The sequence below is a fragment of the Phymastichus coffea genome, unplaced genomic scaffold (genome assembly GCF_024137745.1).
Source record: "Phymastichus coffea isolate CEN01 unplaced genomic scaffold, Cenicafe_Pcof_1.1 PCOF00003, whole genome shotgun sequence".
Taxonomy (NCBI): domain Eukaryota; kingdom Metazoa; phylum Arthropoda; class Insecta; order Hymenoptera; family Eulophidae; genus Phymastichus; species Phymastichus coffea.
Window position 1 is genome coordinate 13,025,809 of NW_026706814.1, and position 17,865 is coordinate 13,043,673.

General features: G+C 38.6%; 3 protein-coding genes across 3 annotated transcripts in view; 1 reads left to right on the plus strand and 2 right to left on the minus strand.

Moving 5' to 3' along the window:
• LOC131664518 (roundabout homolog 2-like) overlaps positions 1-8,100 on the plus strand; it is a 254,071-nt gene extending 245,971 nt beyond the window's left edge. Inside the window, exons 4-10 of the mRNA XM_058935691.1 lie at positions 2,610-2,740; positions 2,818-3,084; positions 3,162-3,442; positions 3,953-4,465; positions 4,545-4,775; positions 4,861-7,006; positions 7,089-8,100. Of these exons, the coding sequence (XP_058791674.1) occupies positions 2,610-2,740; positions 2,818-3,084; positions 3,162-3,442; positions 3,953-4,465; positions 4,545-4,775; positions 4,861-7,006; positions 7,089-7,252 (3,733 nt within the window). The 3' untranslated portion in view covers positions 7,253-8,100. The remainder of the gene's footprint in view (positions 1-2,609; positions 2,741-2,817; positions 3,085-3,161; positions 3,443-3,952; positions 4,466-4,544; positions 4,776-4,860; positions 7,007-7,088) is intronic.
• Positions 8,101-12,665: 4,565 nt separating this feature from the next.
• LOC131665314 (uncharacterized) lies at positions 12,666-14,047 on the minus strand. The gene is made up of 5 exons (XM_058937140.1): positions 13,837-14,047; positions 13,509-13,652; positions 13,331-13,437; positions 13,132-13,249; positions 12,666-13,051 (listed from the first exon to the last, which is right to left on the minus strand). The coding sequence occupies exons 1-5, from the start codon at positions 13,892-13,894 to the stop codon at positions 12,969-12,971; spliced, it is 510 nt and encodes a 169-aa protein (XP_058793123.1). The 5' UTR covers positions 13,895-14,047; the 3' UTR covers positions 12,666-12,968.
• A 249-nt stretch (positions 14,048-14,296) lies between these two features.
• On the minus strand, positions 14,297-17,765 carry LOC131664409 (kanadaptin-like). Its single transcript, XM_058935464.1, has 6 exons — positions 17,471-17,765; positions 16,429-17,407; positions 16,029-16,165; positions 15,777-15,937; positions 15,336-15,689; positions 14,297-15,240 (listed from the first exon to the last, which is right to left on the minus strand). The coding sequence occupies exons 1-6, from the start codon at positions 17,640-17,642 to the stop codon at positions 14,821-14,823; spliced, it is 2,223 nt and encodes a 740-aa protein (XP_058791447.1). The 5' UTR covers positions 17,643-17,765; the 3' UTR covers positions 14,297-14,820.
• Positions 17,766-17,865: the final 100 nt, after the last annotated feature.

The window sequence follows — 17,865 nt, forward strand, 5'->3', positions numbered from 1 at the left end:
TCGATATCGCGCGGCCAAATTCACTTTTGCTCGCGCCCCGATAAGCCTCTACCTACGCGCTTGCCTCCCCCCTCCATGTACATTCGCGTTAACCGCTGTTCTTCCGCTTTCTCGCAGTCGCCCAGCGTTTCCTTTCCAAAACTCGGCTCGAATCAGCACATCAAAGATCAAACAATGAGGTAACCATCAAGAAAGCAAAAATAACGAGAGCCGGAATAAACGGAGTTGATTAATCCGAGCGCAGGCTCGGCGAGTAGAATTTACGTATACATAAAAAGGCGACGGTTCAAATAGAAATAATTCATCTTATCAGGGAGTGAACCGGCGGTGAAATTCAGCGAATACATAAGCGAGGCCAATCCTGTGGGAGGAAAAAAACGGTAGCAGCAGAGAGGGAAAAGGCGTAAAGAGGCAGGTCCTCCGGGAAATTTGTCGTAATTGTTATTCCAAACGTCGCCGGGGAGCGTGTCAGGCAGCTACGAGAGAGAGAGAGAGAGAGAGAGAGAGAGAGAGAGAGAGAGAGAGAGAGAGAGAGAGAGAGAGAGAGTCGCCAACCAATGAAAGAATAATCCGCACAAACGGCCGTAATCTGGCGGGATATTTGCATGAGAATGGTCGCTAAAGGATGTCCTCCCATTATTCTTGGCCGCACACCGGGCTCCGGTTATCTCGAACCCTGCGACGTGTACTCGTCGCGCGCGCCAACCAAACAGATATACGACGCCCGAACGCGTCTTTGTTCGCAGCTGCAATTTCATATTCGCTGCTCTTTTATTTGCACGGTTTTTTTCGATTATCGTAATAGCCGGCGCGTGAAAAGGAAATCCGACGTTTCGGCCGTAGCAGAAACTATTCCAAAATGGAATTTATCCCGCGCTTTACTCGGCTTCAGGGCTTTCCCGGCGGCGCAGCGGCGCGGCGGCGACCCGAAAAGCAACACGATAGTATATCGAGTTTCCCACGCGAGCTACGCGCTCCGTGTATTTTCAAACGCGAATATTTTGCTTGCGCTAAAAAGCTCTCTGATTTCCGGCTGCAACTCTCTCTCTCTCTCTCTCTCTTTCATTTTCCTGAGAGCATTTGCATCCGGCACGCAAGATGAAAATAGTAGGCGTACATTGCCGATAGGAAAAAGAGATAAAGGGTATCACTCGCGCACGCGTCATGGATATTCAATCGGTAAATTGGCGATATATATACGCGAAGCCCTTTCTCCTGGCATTCAATACGGGTCGCCATGATTTTTAATTAATATCGCGTTTCTCGGCGCTGCGTGCATTTGAAGCGCGCTCGCGCAGCGGCCGCGGCAAGCACGCAAATAAAAACGTTATTTTTTAATAAAAGGATTCTTTCGCGACAAAAACAAAGCGAAGCCCGTTTGCCAGAGTGCAGCCTCCCATTTAAATGCAGATTTATTAAATAAAAACAAGCGCTTTGTCGCCGCTCGGATTGTATAAAAATCCAATTAAATTACCGGGGCCGCCGTATAACCCAGTTGTGTTTTAATAATCCACACTGCGCACCAAAGGAATACATTTGAAAAAAGATGTGCGCTTTTCAAAGCGATCCACCTCGGGCACAGTTTGCCGTGGCCTAAACGAAACTGTCCGTCTAGCTAAGGGCGAAAGATCCCGAGAGCTTCAAACTTTGGCCTTTGTGTCGCGTCGTCTAGTATAGAAGCCGCCTGTCCGTTTAATTTGCTAATAGGTTCGTTCCTTCCTTCCTTCCTGCCCTCGTTAAATTTTCCACTTTGCCTAATGACTTCGACAAGTGCCACATTCGAAAGACGAAGCTACGAGCTTCGTTGGTCCCCGGACAAAATCTTGCATTTTTTCACTTGGCAATATTCCATTACGACGCGTCAATGCCAAATTAATTAAAGATCGTTTAATGGATCAACGTGAAACAATCGACTTGCTCTTTGTGACCGCGCGTCCTTTGTACCTGTAAAGTCTGTCGACGATTAAACCTGCAGGTGTATATATTTTCCCAACAGCGCGGCCTTTCAGCCGTGGCGTTCCTTTTGTTTGCGAATCGATCGTGCCGACGTTGATTGAGCGGCACCGATAAATTGGAGCCACTAATAGAAATGAAAGCCGCTCTCTCACTACCTGGGCGACGCTCAAATTAATTGATACTATAAATTAGAGGACACAATTGGCCGGCTATCGATTCACCTTGCGCTCCTGCATTCCTGAGCCTCTTCTATGGCTTCAGCCTTTGCACAAAAGGACCTCTTGTATCAAAAGACCTGACAAGAATTTCTTTATGCATCTTGCGCGAGAGTTACATATTTTTGGCTTAACTCTTTTCGTTTTCGTTGGAACCGTATCAATAGAATTACTTGGCTTGAATGCTCGATAGAAGTCAATTTATTTGTGTGCATTTTGATAGCACACGTAGGAACAATACTCGATGTAATCAGAAAATTACTCGAAGTTATTTCAGTAAAAGTTCAACAATCAACTATTGTACTCAGTTCTAGTTCGGCTCACAAGATTGTCTGACCAAATTCAGTTTTACTACTGATTATTATATAAAACCAACGTATCATAAAAACTCAGCCGATTTGAACGTATGATTAACGTGATCCAATATTTTTTTAACAGGATGTCACTCCTTGATGGAGGCAACTTGATGATAACCGATGTGAAACAGTCCGACCAAGGAAAGTACCAATGCGTCGTTTCGAACATCGTTGGCTCTCGAGAGTCAGCGATAGGAATTCTCACCGTCAATGGTAAGACGAAGAAAATATCTGCTTAACGCAGCAACAATTGTCGAAGCAATGAGTAACACACGAATCCATAATTACAGTGAAGCCGTACTTCCTGAAAACGCCCTTAAATCAGACAATCCTCATGGACCAGACCGCGGAGTTTATATGCCGCGTAGGCGGTGACCCACCGCCAGAGATTCTGTGGCGCCGGCACGATGGTAAAATGCCGATCGGTCGCGGTCACATACTCGACGACAAGGGACTGCGAATAGAGCGTGTCATGCCCGCCGACCAAGGCACCTATATCTGCGAAGCCCAGAATGGCGTCGGAGCTATCTCAGCGAGTGCAACGCTCACCGTGCACTGTGAGTCTTCCACCTACGAAATTAGACGGCCAGTCATTTTACGAGGCGACCAATGCGTGCGTTTTGTAACATTGCAGCCCGGCCGGTATTCACCAATTTCCCAAAGGACGAGTCGGTGAATCCAGGCACAGACGTGACGTTCGCGTGCTCGGCCAAGGGAGTTCCCGCGCCGTCGATATTCTGGACTCGCGAGGGCTCGCAGGAGCTGATGTTTCCTGGCCACTCGTACCAGGAACGCTACACCGTCAGCGAGGACGGTAGCCTGCACATTAAACAGATCCAACGCAAGGACGAGGGTCACTACGTGTGCAGCGCCATCAGCCAAGTCGGTGCTACCACTGCCACAGTCTTCCTCGCCGTGAGTAGTATTCTTTTTACTGACCACTGTGCGATTTTTCAAAAGAAAAAAATATTTCCCAACGGCCATCGTGATGAAATTTTTCGCGTCGCACGCGCGCGCGTCCGAAAATTCATTTCGCAGAAAGGAAAACAGCTGCAATGTGTACTTTTGATGGAGCTGTATAAATTCTCCCGTGAAAATACCGAACCAAGTTGGCAAGCTAGTTGCAGACACGCGAAATCTCTCTTGTTGATCTAGTCATAGCGAGCGCTGCGGCGAGGGATAGCTGCGTGAAAGTAAATAATATTGTTTGAAAATCTGTACTTTTAACTCGCGATGGTAGGTATAAAAATCTCGCGAAACTAACTGCGCGGCTAAATATGTACGGAGCGTGTTTGCTTTTCTGCTTTCGTATAAGCATTGAACTGTCCGAGCAAATGCAATATTCAAAGTAAACTAAAGAAGTCGAGCTCTCGGAAACGAAAGCTTACGGAAATGTTTATAAAAATGATCGCTACTCTCCGACAGGTACTATCGACGGACGAGGTGCCACCGCCGATAATCGAGCTTGGCCCAGCGAATCAAACGCTGCCACTGAAGAGCCAAGCCTCACTGCCATGCCGAGCCGTCGGCACGCCTACTCCCAAGATCAACTGGCACAAAAACGGCCAGTTGGTGCAACTAGGCAATAGAATAACGATGGCGAGCAACGGTACTCTGTTCATCGACGATCTGCAGAAGACCGACGCTGGCATGTATACGTGCATCGCTTCGTCCGAATCCGGCAATACATCTTGGTCAGCAGCTTTGTCGATCAGCGCCACCACGACGTTGCATAGGACTCCCGATATCTCGGAACTGCCCCAGAATCCGAGCAAGCCGAGGATCGTAAATACCACCAGTCACTCTGTCACCATCACTTGGAGTCCCGGTCACGATGGTGCCAGCAAGATTACTGGCTACCACGTCGAGTATTTCAGCAGTAATCTCAACACCGGCTGGGTTGTTGCTGCCAATGGGATCGCCGAGGACACCTTTACCGTGAGTTTCTCGCTGGTGTCTCTTCTTTTGCCCATCTTTTCTTGAAAACTCAACGTCCGAATGTACTGTTTCGTTTCAGGTATCCGATTTGAAGCCCGATACCAATTACGTTTTCCTGGTTCGAGCAGAAAATAGTCATGGTCTGTCACTGCCAGGTCCGCTGTCAGACGTGGCTCATACGATGAGCGTCGATCAACATACGGTGCCTCAAACGGAACTGATTCGCGCTCGGGATCGTCTCAACAGTGAAATTCTTCAGCTCAGCGACGTCATTTCTCTCAGCAGCACCAGCGTTAAGATTATCTGGGGCGTGAGTATCAAATACAATACGGTAATCTGTTTACATTTTAAAGTTCTATTGATTCCTTGACTAATTCCAATTACATTTCTTATAGATTCTTGGAGCGCCAGACTTGGTAGATGGCTTATACATTCGCTATCGCGAGGTGTCAGACAAACCACCCGAGTACCAGATGGTCACTGTAATGAACGCTGGAGCAACTAGCTACGTGCTTACCGATCTTAAAAAGTTTACGCGCTACGAGTTCTTCTTGGTGCCATTCTACAAAACCATCGAGGGTCGACCGAGCAACGTGAAATCTGCAATGACCCTCGAGGACGTGCCCTCGGCACCACCCGATAACGTTCACGTCGGTATGATCAACTCGACCTCCGCCTACGTTAGATGGGAACCACCGCCAAAAAATCATCACAATGGCCAGCTCACTGGTTACAAAATTCAAATCAAGAGTAACAGTAGCAACAAAATCCTGGGCCAGATGTCACTGAACGCTTCGACGACGTCGGTGATCATCAACAGTCTAACCTCGGGCAACATATATACCGCTCGAGTTGCTGGTACTACGCACGCCGGAACTGGCCCTTTCTCCAGTCCAACGCTTCTGAGCATGGACCCGGGACAGATGACTCAGAATCCTCCTCGCAGCGATCCCAACTTCAACAATAACTCGGTCGTCAAAGAAACCTGGTTCCTCGTGCTCATGATCATGATGGTGTTCAGCGTGATAGCTGCCCTCCTAGGGGCAGTTTACGTCAAAAGACGCCAAGCCATGAGTAAGCAACTCGGCCACTTGAACGTACCGGTGGGCACGGCTAACGACATCTGCCAACTGAACAAAGACACGCTTTGGTTAGAACGTGGCTGGAGGCCGACAAACAGCTTGCAAAGCGGCGGTGACAAGGACTGCGAGACGAAGCTCTTGAACAATCACATGATCGCTCCGGGCATCGTGAGCATGGCTGGCTCGGAATACGCCGAAGTCAATCTCACGACGTTCTACAACACGAGAAAGCCATCCGCGCCTCCCGAACCCTATGCCACGACGACATTGTGCGTGGCGAACCGTAGCCCTGAGTCCATGGAAACCAGCGGCCACAAGTCAAACTCGAGTGACTCGTGCATCAAGCCCGACTACTCGAGTCTCGAGTCGGCGCAGGACCACAACAAGTCGACCATGTCACCGAGCAGCGACAACGCGAGCAGCGTGTACACGGATGAGAACGCCGACCGAAGAGGCAACTATCGAGGTCAACAGCCCCAGCTGACAACCTCGGAGTCGCAGTCGCAGACGCTGCCCAACTGGTGCGACATGCTGCCTCCACCTCCGGAGCATCCGCCTCCGCCCGGCAACACACTGCCCAACCGAATCCAGCAACAAAACGCGGCGTTCAGCCCTCATCTGGGCAAGCGCAACGCTACGCAGAACGGCATCGACTCGAGCGGCAAGTCGCAGAGTCCACCAACGCCACCGATTCGCGTTGGTAACAACTTTTCCGGCTCACCGACGCCTTGGAATGAGCCCCAGCAGCAGCAGCAGCAGCAACAGCAACAACAACAACAGCAGCAGTCGCAGCAGCAACAGAATTCTAGGTACACCACGTTACCGCCGCAAACCAACCCTCCACCCGTGCCATCGTTTCCCACCAACTTCAACCACTACGACCTGTACAAGGCCCAGGAAAACGAATACGAGAGCGGTTCGCTCATCTACGGTCATCACCAGAACAACCATCTTGACGACTTCCGTAATCAGGAGACTAGCTACGGTAACGAGGCCTTTCGCCTCAATGGCGATCTCTTCCGAAACGACCACCTCTACCAGCCGGATAACGACGAGTGGGACCGTAAATCGTGCGACTCCAATACCCACTCGGATATGTGTTGCTCGTGCTCCGAGTCGAGTTGCCTTTACGCTGATACCATGGAGTATAACAATCAGTTTGCCGGCGGACAGCCGCAGCCGCAGCAGCAGCAGCAGCAGCAGCAGCAGCAGCAGCAGCAGCAGCAGCAGCAGCAGCAGCAGCAGCAGCAACAGCCTCTGCAACTGAGTGCCTCGTCGTGCGCTAACAATACCGGCAACCGCAGCACTGGCTCGCGAACTCGCAACAACCGCAGTCCCAGACGGCGCAACAGGTCCTCCTCCCCAACCTATAGCACCGACAGTAACTACTCCTGCATTCCTCAGCGGGCCTGTCCCTCGGCCAATTCTCAGGATCGGCTCAGGCATACCCGCAGCAAAGGTTGGTTCCATTCGCCTTCATGCGCTGCACGATTTTCCGACTCCGACTGAGCTCAGCCATTAACGTTTCCTCACTTTTTCAGACAAAGTGCCTAGCTTCACGAGATCAGGGGTCTACCCGCAGCACAACTCGTCGGCGACCAACTCGATAGGCAGCTCGAGCAGCCAACGCTACAACAAGCTCAACAGTCTCTTCAGCAGCAACCCCTCGGAGAGCTCTCGGCTTAACGACCATCGCGACAGCTAAGTTCCACCTGCCGTTGCCCGGGGCATCATACTCACTGTACATAGATGATTCGACAGCAGCTCCACCGGGCCAACACTTTTATGCGAATCTCCTGATCGACTTTCGTTCCGGACCGTTCGTTCTGTAACGAACACTTGTGCGATCTAATCGCTGGAATCTTCGTGCGCTCTTTCTTTTATTTTTTTTTTAATTTTTTGTCATCGAGCGTCGACAAGCTCCGCGAGAGTGGCTATTTTTGCACGACGGCTTTGACGAACTAGTGAATTGGCGATCGATGTGACGCTGCTGACAAGATGTGCACGTTTATATTTTAGATAAGAACGTTCCTACAATCTTCTTTGAAATAGAGAAAGCAAGAGAGAGAGGGAGGCGAAATCTCGGGAGCTTCTTCCAGAGCGCAATAAACCTACTTACTCACTACCGAGTGTTGTTATAGAGTAAGGCGACCTAAAGTGCGCGCTCGAAGGTGTATTAATCATATCAAGTGATTTTTGTAAACATTGTACAGTGTCGAGAATTGGAGCAGATGGATAATAGTCATTAGTTATTAATATAACACGTCGCGATGTAGATGCTAATGGAAGTTCTATGGGGATCATATGGCTACTGAGGTAACTCTCCCCCGACAATTCAGTAAGAATGTGATTATGTTATTATACATCATGTGAAAAGCCGAACGTAAGCGGTTCACGTTGTTTATACTTTCTTATTATCTTCGTGTTCTTTTTAACGCTCTAAGGTGTACACAATTTCTAAACTTAGCTATTTGAAGAACGCTAGAGAAGCGCTGCCATATGCATACAAAAGAAGAGCTTCGCTTAACGAATTTTTTTAACTTTATTTTTTTCGAGCCGATGTACAGTATATATATATATATAAATATATATATATATATATATATATATATATATATATATATATGAATATAAGTTTAGATTATAGCCTGTCACTACTGCGTCCTTCCATTCTATCGATAAAAAAACAAAAGAAATAACTTATGCGATAAATGATATATTGTTTTACTCGTTGCGATTCTGTAGACGACTAATCAATATGACTGTTGTTACTGATATTAATATGGAAAAAAAAACTTCTTTACAAGCTTTTTTATACTTTGAATTAAAAAGTTAACGCCACGTTAGCGACCGTTATAACGATTTTTATATGCCAATACTGTTTACTTGTATTTTACAACTTGATTGTTACTGGGTTGAAAAGTATAAATAGCAAATGTAAATAAACAAAATATTGTAAGGAAACGCCGACCTCTATACACTAACGAGTAGCACAAAATAATTTATGCTATGTTTTAGCGATTGTACAATGGGGTATATAGCACGTTTCAAAGTAACTGGATTCGCGGATAAACCTTGATGCGTTGTTCTGCCAGCGTAGCCGACTCTAGCATGAATCCAATTAATGTACGTGGAAAAACAAATTAAAAATTATAGAAGCAGAACTTTGGAAACAATGTAACCGCTCAAATTTAATGTAATTAACTCAGTGTATATTAGGTGGTGAGATGACACATCGACTTACCGATGTCGTTCTCTTAATAAAGGCTTATATGAAATGAACTAAATAAACGGACAACAAAACGCATATATATTCATAAAAAAGACTACTTTTGACAAACGTACTGCAGATCTACTGCCAATTCACTAAACTTTATAAGTAATACCACCATTTTAGCGTGCACAAGTGACATATTATTGAGAAGAAAATGTACAATTATTTTGTATACAATAAGAATGACCGTTGATTCTAATTTCAAATTTAGCTTAACAATTTTTGACAACATGCTTCAGACTGCGTGTGCAAATCGTTGTATCGATAAATTTTCACTAAAAAATTTGAAAAAATCATCTTTGGGTTCTATTTTTATTGCTGCTTTTTATAATATGGATAAGTCATCGATTACGTTACTGAACCGTCTAAATAATCAATTGCATCTTTTCAACTGTAAGTCAAACATGTTGAAATAGTCTGCCTAGTAAACTGCATTTTACAATACAGTTATCCTGATGCATTTAATTAATGCAATATAATCATATTGCTCTGGTAAATGTATATAGTATCAACACCAATATTCAATTAGTAAAATCTATTGATATTTATATACAAAAATTGATTGTGAACCCGCGGTCTTAAAAAGCAGCATGTTGCAAACAGTTTTTATTGTGGCAATCGAGCGAAACTTTTTTAATATTACATTACTTTAGATCAAATCTGAATAATTTATAACAAGTATTTATTCATAATAATGTGAAGCGTAAGTGGCGTTTTAAACGTTTTCTTTTTGTAATAGTTATTTTTATTTGAATTTCGTAATATTTATGTAACCGTTTTAAATACATGCATGTGTATTCGATTATTTTCGATGTTGTCATACTTACAAAATTTTAGATTGTTTAAGCGGTTTTTACTTTGTGGAAAAGTTTCTCTACTATGTAGATTGACAATGGTTTTTTATAACGATTTTTTTATCACACACTTTGTAAATATAAACATTAAACGCGATAAACGAGATCGAGAGAAAAACGAAAGCTGTATGTTTTATATAGAAAATAAAGTATTTATTATTAAACTTTAATTAATTGGTAATAATGAAAAGTGTGATTTGAACCGATTTGGATTAAAAACAAGGCGAATAATATTGAACGTAGTAAGAACACACAGAATAATGACTGTAGATAATTCTTAAAAATCACTATTGTCGAATACTGTGTACGTATATCACTGCATATTATATACCGATAATAATTAATAAAAGTAATGTTACAAACTTTATTTGTTGAGTAACATCGTTTACTGCTTCCTTTTCCTTCCCTAAGATTGTCAAAAGTTTAATAGAATTTTGCTTTTGTGAAATTATAGAAAATTATTTCTTAATGCTTAACTGTCGCTTATTTTCACAGATATTTCTATTATATGAATATAATATATTTAGTTGACCCTATTATTTATTTTACAATTCATGAATCGCCGTCTTATTGCTATAGTAAGTTGATGACGTAATAATAAACAATATAACATAGAAACACTTAATTTACGTGGCCAATAACGGATACAAACTTACAAAATTATTAAATTAAATGTATGCACTTACTTCTTATAAGGACTTTTTAATACTTTTTAGTTGTTATATAGTCAGTCTTTTTTATAAGAAGTTTTCATTATTCATTACAAAATCTTAGTGCCTTGTATACGAGATCTGACTATTAAATAACGAGACCGGTTACGAAAAAGGGTTTTATTATAAAAACTATTCTACATTCAAATGCTCCCTACAATGTATACTCCTCTTCCCTCGCCACACACCTTTCCATACTTTTTTTTCCATTGACCGAAACAGTGCTGAAAATCTTCTTTGGTGAGGGCCTTTAGGAGCTCTGCCGTTGTTTTCTTTACCGCTTGCATCGACTCGGGTCCCTTTCAAAGCAGATTTTATCTTCGGAAAAAGAAATCGCACGGTGCCAAATCCGGCGAGTATGGCGCGTTTTCGAGCACTGGAGTGCGTTTATCAGCCAAATACCGCTTCATAGATAGCGTGTTATGGGCAGGTGCGTTGTCCTGGTACAAAATTCACGAGTTGTTCTTCCACAACTCGGGCCATTTCTTACGAACTTGTTCTTGCAGTGTTGCCAAAATTGATAAATAGTAAATCTGGTTAACAGTCTGATCCTCTGGAATCCATTCATCATCACGATACCGTTAAAGTAAAAAAAACGATTAACATTGTTTTAAATTTTGATTTAGACATCCTTGCTTTTTTGATTCTGGGCGATTCAGGCGTCTTCCAATGCATCGATTGCCGCTTTGTTTCAAGATCGTATTGAAAAAGCCACGTTTCGTCGCAAGTAATAATGTTTTTCGTCAGCCCGGGATCTTTTATTGACGCAAGAGTTTTTGGTCAGAAGTCAGGTTTTTTAACACCAACTTCGCACAGATTTTTGTCATGTGTAATTCCTCATGTAAAATTGTTCTAACCGTTTCTTTATTGGCGTTTACAGCCTCGGCAATCATCCGGATGTTCATTCGACGATCTGCACGCACAATTTGGTTGATTTTGGTCACTTTCCGGAGTTGAAATAGTAACAGGGGGACCTGGGCGCTGGTCATCTTCAGTGCTCTCTCGCCCCTTTACACCTCATAAACACGCGCATGAGATAGAGAATTGTCCCCATATGCATGTTGCAACAATTTATAGCACTCTGTTGGAGTTTTTTTCAATTTAACGCAAAATTTGAAATTGATACGTTGCTCGTGTTTTTCGTCACACATGGTTTTCGGGACGAGAAAAAAATACGTTCGTTTCAAATCGCTACTGCACAAATACTATAATAGTTAAGAAAACGTGTTTCGGTACGTGAATAGAGAAAATTTCAAGCTACCCAACGTACTACTCCCCCCCCCCGCCCTTTTAGAGCGCAGTTATGTTATTTAATAGCCAGACCTAGTATATAGTGGTGCATAAGTTTTTGGCAAAAAAAAAAAAATCAGTGAAAATTCAGTTTTGTAGCGCCGTCTAAAATGGTCGCAGAAGAATCCAAGGGGGTCATTTTTAAAGAGTAAAGCAATATACCTTTCATATTCCGCTGGTTTTTATTAACCTGTTAACCGGGGAAATCCCTTTCTAATTACGCAACATATAACGGGCGCGTCCTTTCCACTAAGCGTGTATGAATGACGTATTACCATAGTAGTAGTAAAATATACGTCCCGCCCGTTCCATAAATATCCGCGCAATATAAATATCGAGGACGTATTCATATGTCCTACCCGTACCCGATATTGTTTACTTTTGACGTATGTATTTATACGTCCCGCTCGGTTAACAGGTTAAAATTGAAGATTAAATTTTTTTAATCGGCAAGCGACCGGAGTAATACCGATCGTCATTATCTCAAGGTGGAGCCACATTACTAAATGATTTGGAACTTTTTCTAGGAAAAAATTTACAAATTCCGGCCGCCTGGAGGTTAACCTTCGGGTAACCGATTTCTTTATAACTTGGTGGGCTTATTCTGTATACAAAGGGCACTCCTATTCATTTTTAGACCAAATAATAATTAATTAAAAAGTTTTCGACAATTAAATTAATTATTTCTCTATTCACTTATATCCAATTTTTCTACAACACATTTACATATTTTAATAATTGTAAATTAGATTCGATACCACAAAAAAGTACATTATTTTTAAACAATTTTTAAAACAAATTTTCATTTTGCGAATGTGAGACACGTTGTAAATGAGATCGCATTAAAAGTACTTAATTATATTGCTTTTAAAAGATTTATTTTTATTAACAATAATCATGTGCTAAAACTATTAATGTATTATTTTTATGTTTTATTCGTTATACCTCATATCTTCAAAAAACGAGGTTCTGTATTCAAAAGATACAATTTTTTAAAATTTATTTTATTGATCTAATCTATCAATTATGATAATTAATGATAACTAAAAAATAATTATTATAAAAGTGATAAATAATTATTATATTACCCTTATTTTGTTATTAACAAAAATAAGTGGAAATATTTTAAAGAATGTAATACACCTTTTAAGCAAAACGTATTTAATGTTAATTAATATTTATCCTTAAAACTTGTCATTTAATTATGATTACAAAATTTAATTATGCCATATCCAGTTGTCATTTTCCATCCACAAATAGAGTTAATTTTAATTTATTTTAATTTATTTTAATTTATCCACATCCACCTTTTTTACAACAAGATCGTTTTGGGGGTATGTACCTTTTACTAGATTCACCCATCAATGGATTATATTCTGCAATACAAATATTGAAGTAGAATATCTTGACATTAATATCAAATTCTTTATTCATTTGACTAAAAGTTAAACTATACCTCCTTTCAATGTTGATTTTGATGGTCCAGCAGCCCCTTCTGATGAATTCCCTAAGCGAGTACCTGAAGAACGTTGCTCTTCCAACCTAAGAACTTCTTGTCTCTTTTTTTCTACTCTCTAGGATGTCAAATTTAAAAAATAAAAAATTAATCATCTTGATAGTAAAAATAAGAAAATAATTCAAGTTAAATTATAAACCTCTTTTTCTTTCTCCAAAGCTAATTCTCTTTCTCTTAAATATTTTTCTTGTTGTTTTTCTCTTGCCAATTGTGTTGCTATTAGTAATTTGCTACTCAAATCTACATCTATAAAAATAATAACAAATTTAGCTTCAATATTACTTGCATAATGATATTCTATTATAAATTTACATTACTCTTATGATACTTCATATCATATTCTTGTTCGTCTTTTGTCTTTTTCCAATTTCTGTATAATTTTTGAATACTAGGCCATGCGTATATTAAAACAACAGAAATGCCAACAAAGTACCAACCAACAGATGAGATAAATAGCCATACTATAATATTGAAATATTAATTTTTAATGAAAATATGATTGCAATATGTATATATATATAGTGCAAAAGGCAATATCTGTTACTATGGTAATAATAATGATGTATTTATTTTTTCGCTCACTTTGTCAAGAATGTATCATAAAACGATTATTTATGTAGTTCATAAATATGTTGACATTCATACCTCTATCATGATAAAATTTCCAATAAGGTTCAATGTATTCCACGTACTCGTCAATCATTTTTACAGAACTAACGAGATATTATGAAAAAGGTATAAATATTTACAATTTTGTTTCCACTTTCGTGAAAGTTCCAATTTTCCAATGACTGACATTAAATTAACATACATATATGTATATATGTATGTACAAGATCAAGAATATTCTGTCGATGCAAACGATATGAAGTTAGCTGAGTATATCTTTGGATAAGTTCGTGACTACTAGAATCAAAGACGTCTATTTCAAAATACTTTATTATACAAAATAAAATAATAAGAAAAATATCGCTATAATTAATATTATGGATTATATTTTAATTCTTTATACGTCATATATTAAATTATATACTACATATACTACAGTACATAATAATTTTTTATTTTGTACTTATATACAATTTATTAAAACGATATAGCATATGTTAAAATAGTAGCTTAAAAAAAAATTAACGAAAAAGTTAATATATTACAATCATTTACAATGTCAATCTCATAAAAGTAGATTTTCTACTATTTATTTCTATACAAAGTATTTCGTTACTTAGATTTAAAATGAATTGTTTTAGACATTTAAATATACGCAATGGATTTATTTTATTAACCAACAAATTTTTCTTGTATATAAGATTTTTTCACGCATTGTTGGCACTCAAGAGACGAAATGAAAACTTAAGGCGAAATTTAACTGCACACGTTGCAATAGGGAAATGATTGAATTCTTGAAATTTTTGCGTACTTATAAAAATCGTAATAAATAATTAAAAAAAACTATTAAAATTAAAAATCTTACCATCTTTTTTTCAATTATGTGAGCTTCATGAATTTAAAAAAATAAGCATTTTTTTAAATTTTCAGTAGATACAGCCTGATTTTTTTGGTATAAATATCTAAGTCTATTTAAAAAATTATAAGATTTATGAAGTTTTAATATGCGAATGTACATGCTTAATAACCAAACTTATCATTTAAGCTGGTTCGTCCATCACCACTTTGATTTTCAGGTGGTACCCAGATATTGTAATCTTCTCTGTACTGATCTTGATCATATTCTTTGCTCAATTCTTTTGTTGCCTTCTCTGCCCTTTGCTGATTTCGCTTCATATTTCGTTTTTTCTTTTTCCAACTTTCTTTATCAAATTGTTCATCTTCATCAGTATTATTTCCTAAATCGTCTTTTATTTTCGTCGATTTTTCGATTGTATTTATTGAACAAGTTTTCGTCTTTTCATCTATTTCTTCTTTATGCAATTTATCTTTTTCCTTTGTGTCATTCTGATTGGTATTTGTCACATTACTAGCTTTGATGCTTTTAATGTTGCACTTTTCTCGTATTTCTTCTTTTTCTTTTGCTTCTATATCATCGTCCTTTAAAAAGAGAAAGAAATAAAAATAATAAAATATTTGAAAAGATGGTTATACTTATAAATGTTAATTTTTATAATAGAAATAAATTTTGGTACCTTATCCCAGGACTTTGTTTTCTTTTCATATTCAGTTGTAACATTTGAATTTTTTAGATTGATCTTTGACTTCTTAGCTACGTTTGGAATATGAGGCTTTAGAGAAGGCAAATTAGCAGGTTTAGCTATATTTATTAGTTTTAATAATTGCATTTCTTCTTTACGTAAATTTAAGAGATCTATTTTCATTTTTCTAATTTCTGTCCTATCAAGTATTGCTGAATCCAATGAAGACATGAATGCATCTAAAGCATCAACATTTGAATCGTTGTCTTTATGTTGTTGTGATTTATATAGTTCTATAGTATTTTCTATTTTTGTTATTTTTGCACGAACTTGGGAATGCTTTTCCAACTGAAATGAAAGTGAATAATTAATTAATAGTTTAATTTTCTTTTGCTGGAATAAAGAATACAAGTAGTTTTAATATACTGTAAATACCAGAGATTCATAAGTTTCTGCTTTTTTCTCTAATTTACCAGCCATTTTCATTCTTTGTTCACGTTTTTTCTCTATTGTACCAGTTCTGTCCAAGAAATTATCATCATCGGAATCATAAAAGTCTTCTTCTTCCCAATTCCTAGATTTTCTTTTTCTGGCTTCTATTATTATAGATCAATGTTAATAATATGAATTACAAATAGACTTTTGTTAACAAAACCATTGTTAATCTTTATAATAAAATCTACTTACCATGATTTGCTTGTCGTAACAATCCATATCTATCTAATATTCTACAAGCTTCTAAGGCACACTGAACTACTGCTTCCTTTTTTTTCCCACTCACAAGTGCTTCAGCTCTTACATTTCTTCCAGCTTCTATAGGTAAACTGTGAATAAACCAATAGAATTGAGATAATGTTGAAATTGGATAAGTTGTAATATGAATATTGAAACTGTTGTTTATCATTTGGTCTATGATATAACTCAGTTTCATAAATGATTTTCCTAAGTCAAAAAGGTAAAGAAAATAATGAGAAATATTATTTTTGGAAACATTTCAGAAGCCAAACTAACAAAGTAGTTTGCATTATTTTCTTCACCTCTTTGTCTTGTGTGGATTGTTCATTATTGATATAATATGAAAACTTACTCCACCCAACATAAAAATTTCCCAATGCCTTTATCCTCTGTATTATATTGCAAGTTATGTCCTTCTCGTTCAAACCAACCCCGTAATGTTTTTTTAGGATCATTCAAAAACATATCTTCATTATTAGTTTGTGCATAAGGATTTTCAGTCAAGTCGGTTTCTTCATCTGCATCTTCTCCCATTCCCCAATCAATTCCTTCATTCTCTTCTTTTTCTTTTCTTAATCTTTCCTCTTCTTCTTCTTGTTCTATTCGAAGATTTTCAAGTTTTTCTTTTTCTTCTAATTCAAGTCTTCTCATTTCTTTTAGTTCTGTAACAGAATATTCTGATTCTTGCTCTTGATCATTTAAAGGAGCTTGTATAATAAATTTTCTTTGACTGCAGCCAAATTTAACAATGTGTCCACCGTGAAGACGAACATAAACTTTAGGTCTGATCCTATTACCATTCCAAAAAGTTCCATGTGTACTATCCAAATCATAAACATATAATCCTTTTTCATTTTTTTGATCTCCAACTGCTCTATACTGAAGAATAGCATGATAACGTGATATTGTTGGATGAGCCATTGGGATGTGACAAATTGGCAATCTCCCAACAACATAAAAATTTTCGCCTGATATATCTATGGTTTCTAATATAACTCCCGACTTTAAAACTTCAAGTTTATAAGATCCTTCTGGTTTTCCACTCCATGATGGCTCTGTGTAAGGAATGGATACTTTTTTTTCCACTTTCAAATCTACAGCATTGTCAGGCTTAGGAATTTGTTGAATGAGTGTTAATACATCTGTCTTTGATGAGTCATTTAATTGTTCTAAATTTGCAGAATTATCCGCTACTTTATTATGAGAAAGAGTTTTTAATTTTGTAAGATGACCTCTTCGCGGTCCAACAATTAAAATTGGTTTTTTGAATGTATCTTTAATACTATCTTCTGCAGTTTTTAGGCTTTTTTGTTCTACCTTGTTTTCTATTCCTACAAAAAATGCATCAATATTTTAATAAAATATTCATTCAATTTAATTTTAATGAAACTTACTTTTAACGTCACTATCGTTTTTTGTTGTTTTAACTGAACTCTGTAAAGTACAAACATCTACTTTATTAGAATTGTTTATCTCTAAATGCTGTGAGTTTTTTTCGACATCATTTATATCAGCAGATTCAGAGCACGTTTCACTTTCCTTTTTTTCATTATTATCTATATCCATTTTAAAAAATGTAAATATTTAAATGTTTTATAAATCTTCAAATCACAAAACTGTTAATATTAACTAATTACACTCATTTCTAACCTCGAAAATTAAATCTTAATTTCAATTCTCATATGATAGTCTCACTCTCACTATACTCTCGCTCTCGCAATCCGCGTCGCGATTTGCAGTTACTTCGGCATCAACTTCTTCGCGCGTGCGTGGTAGAAATATATATATA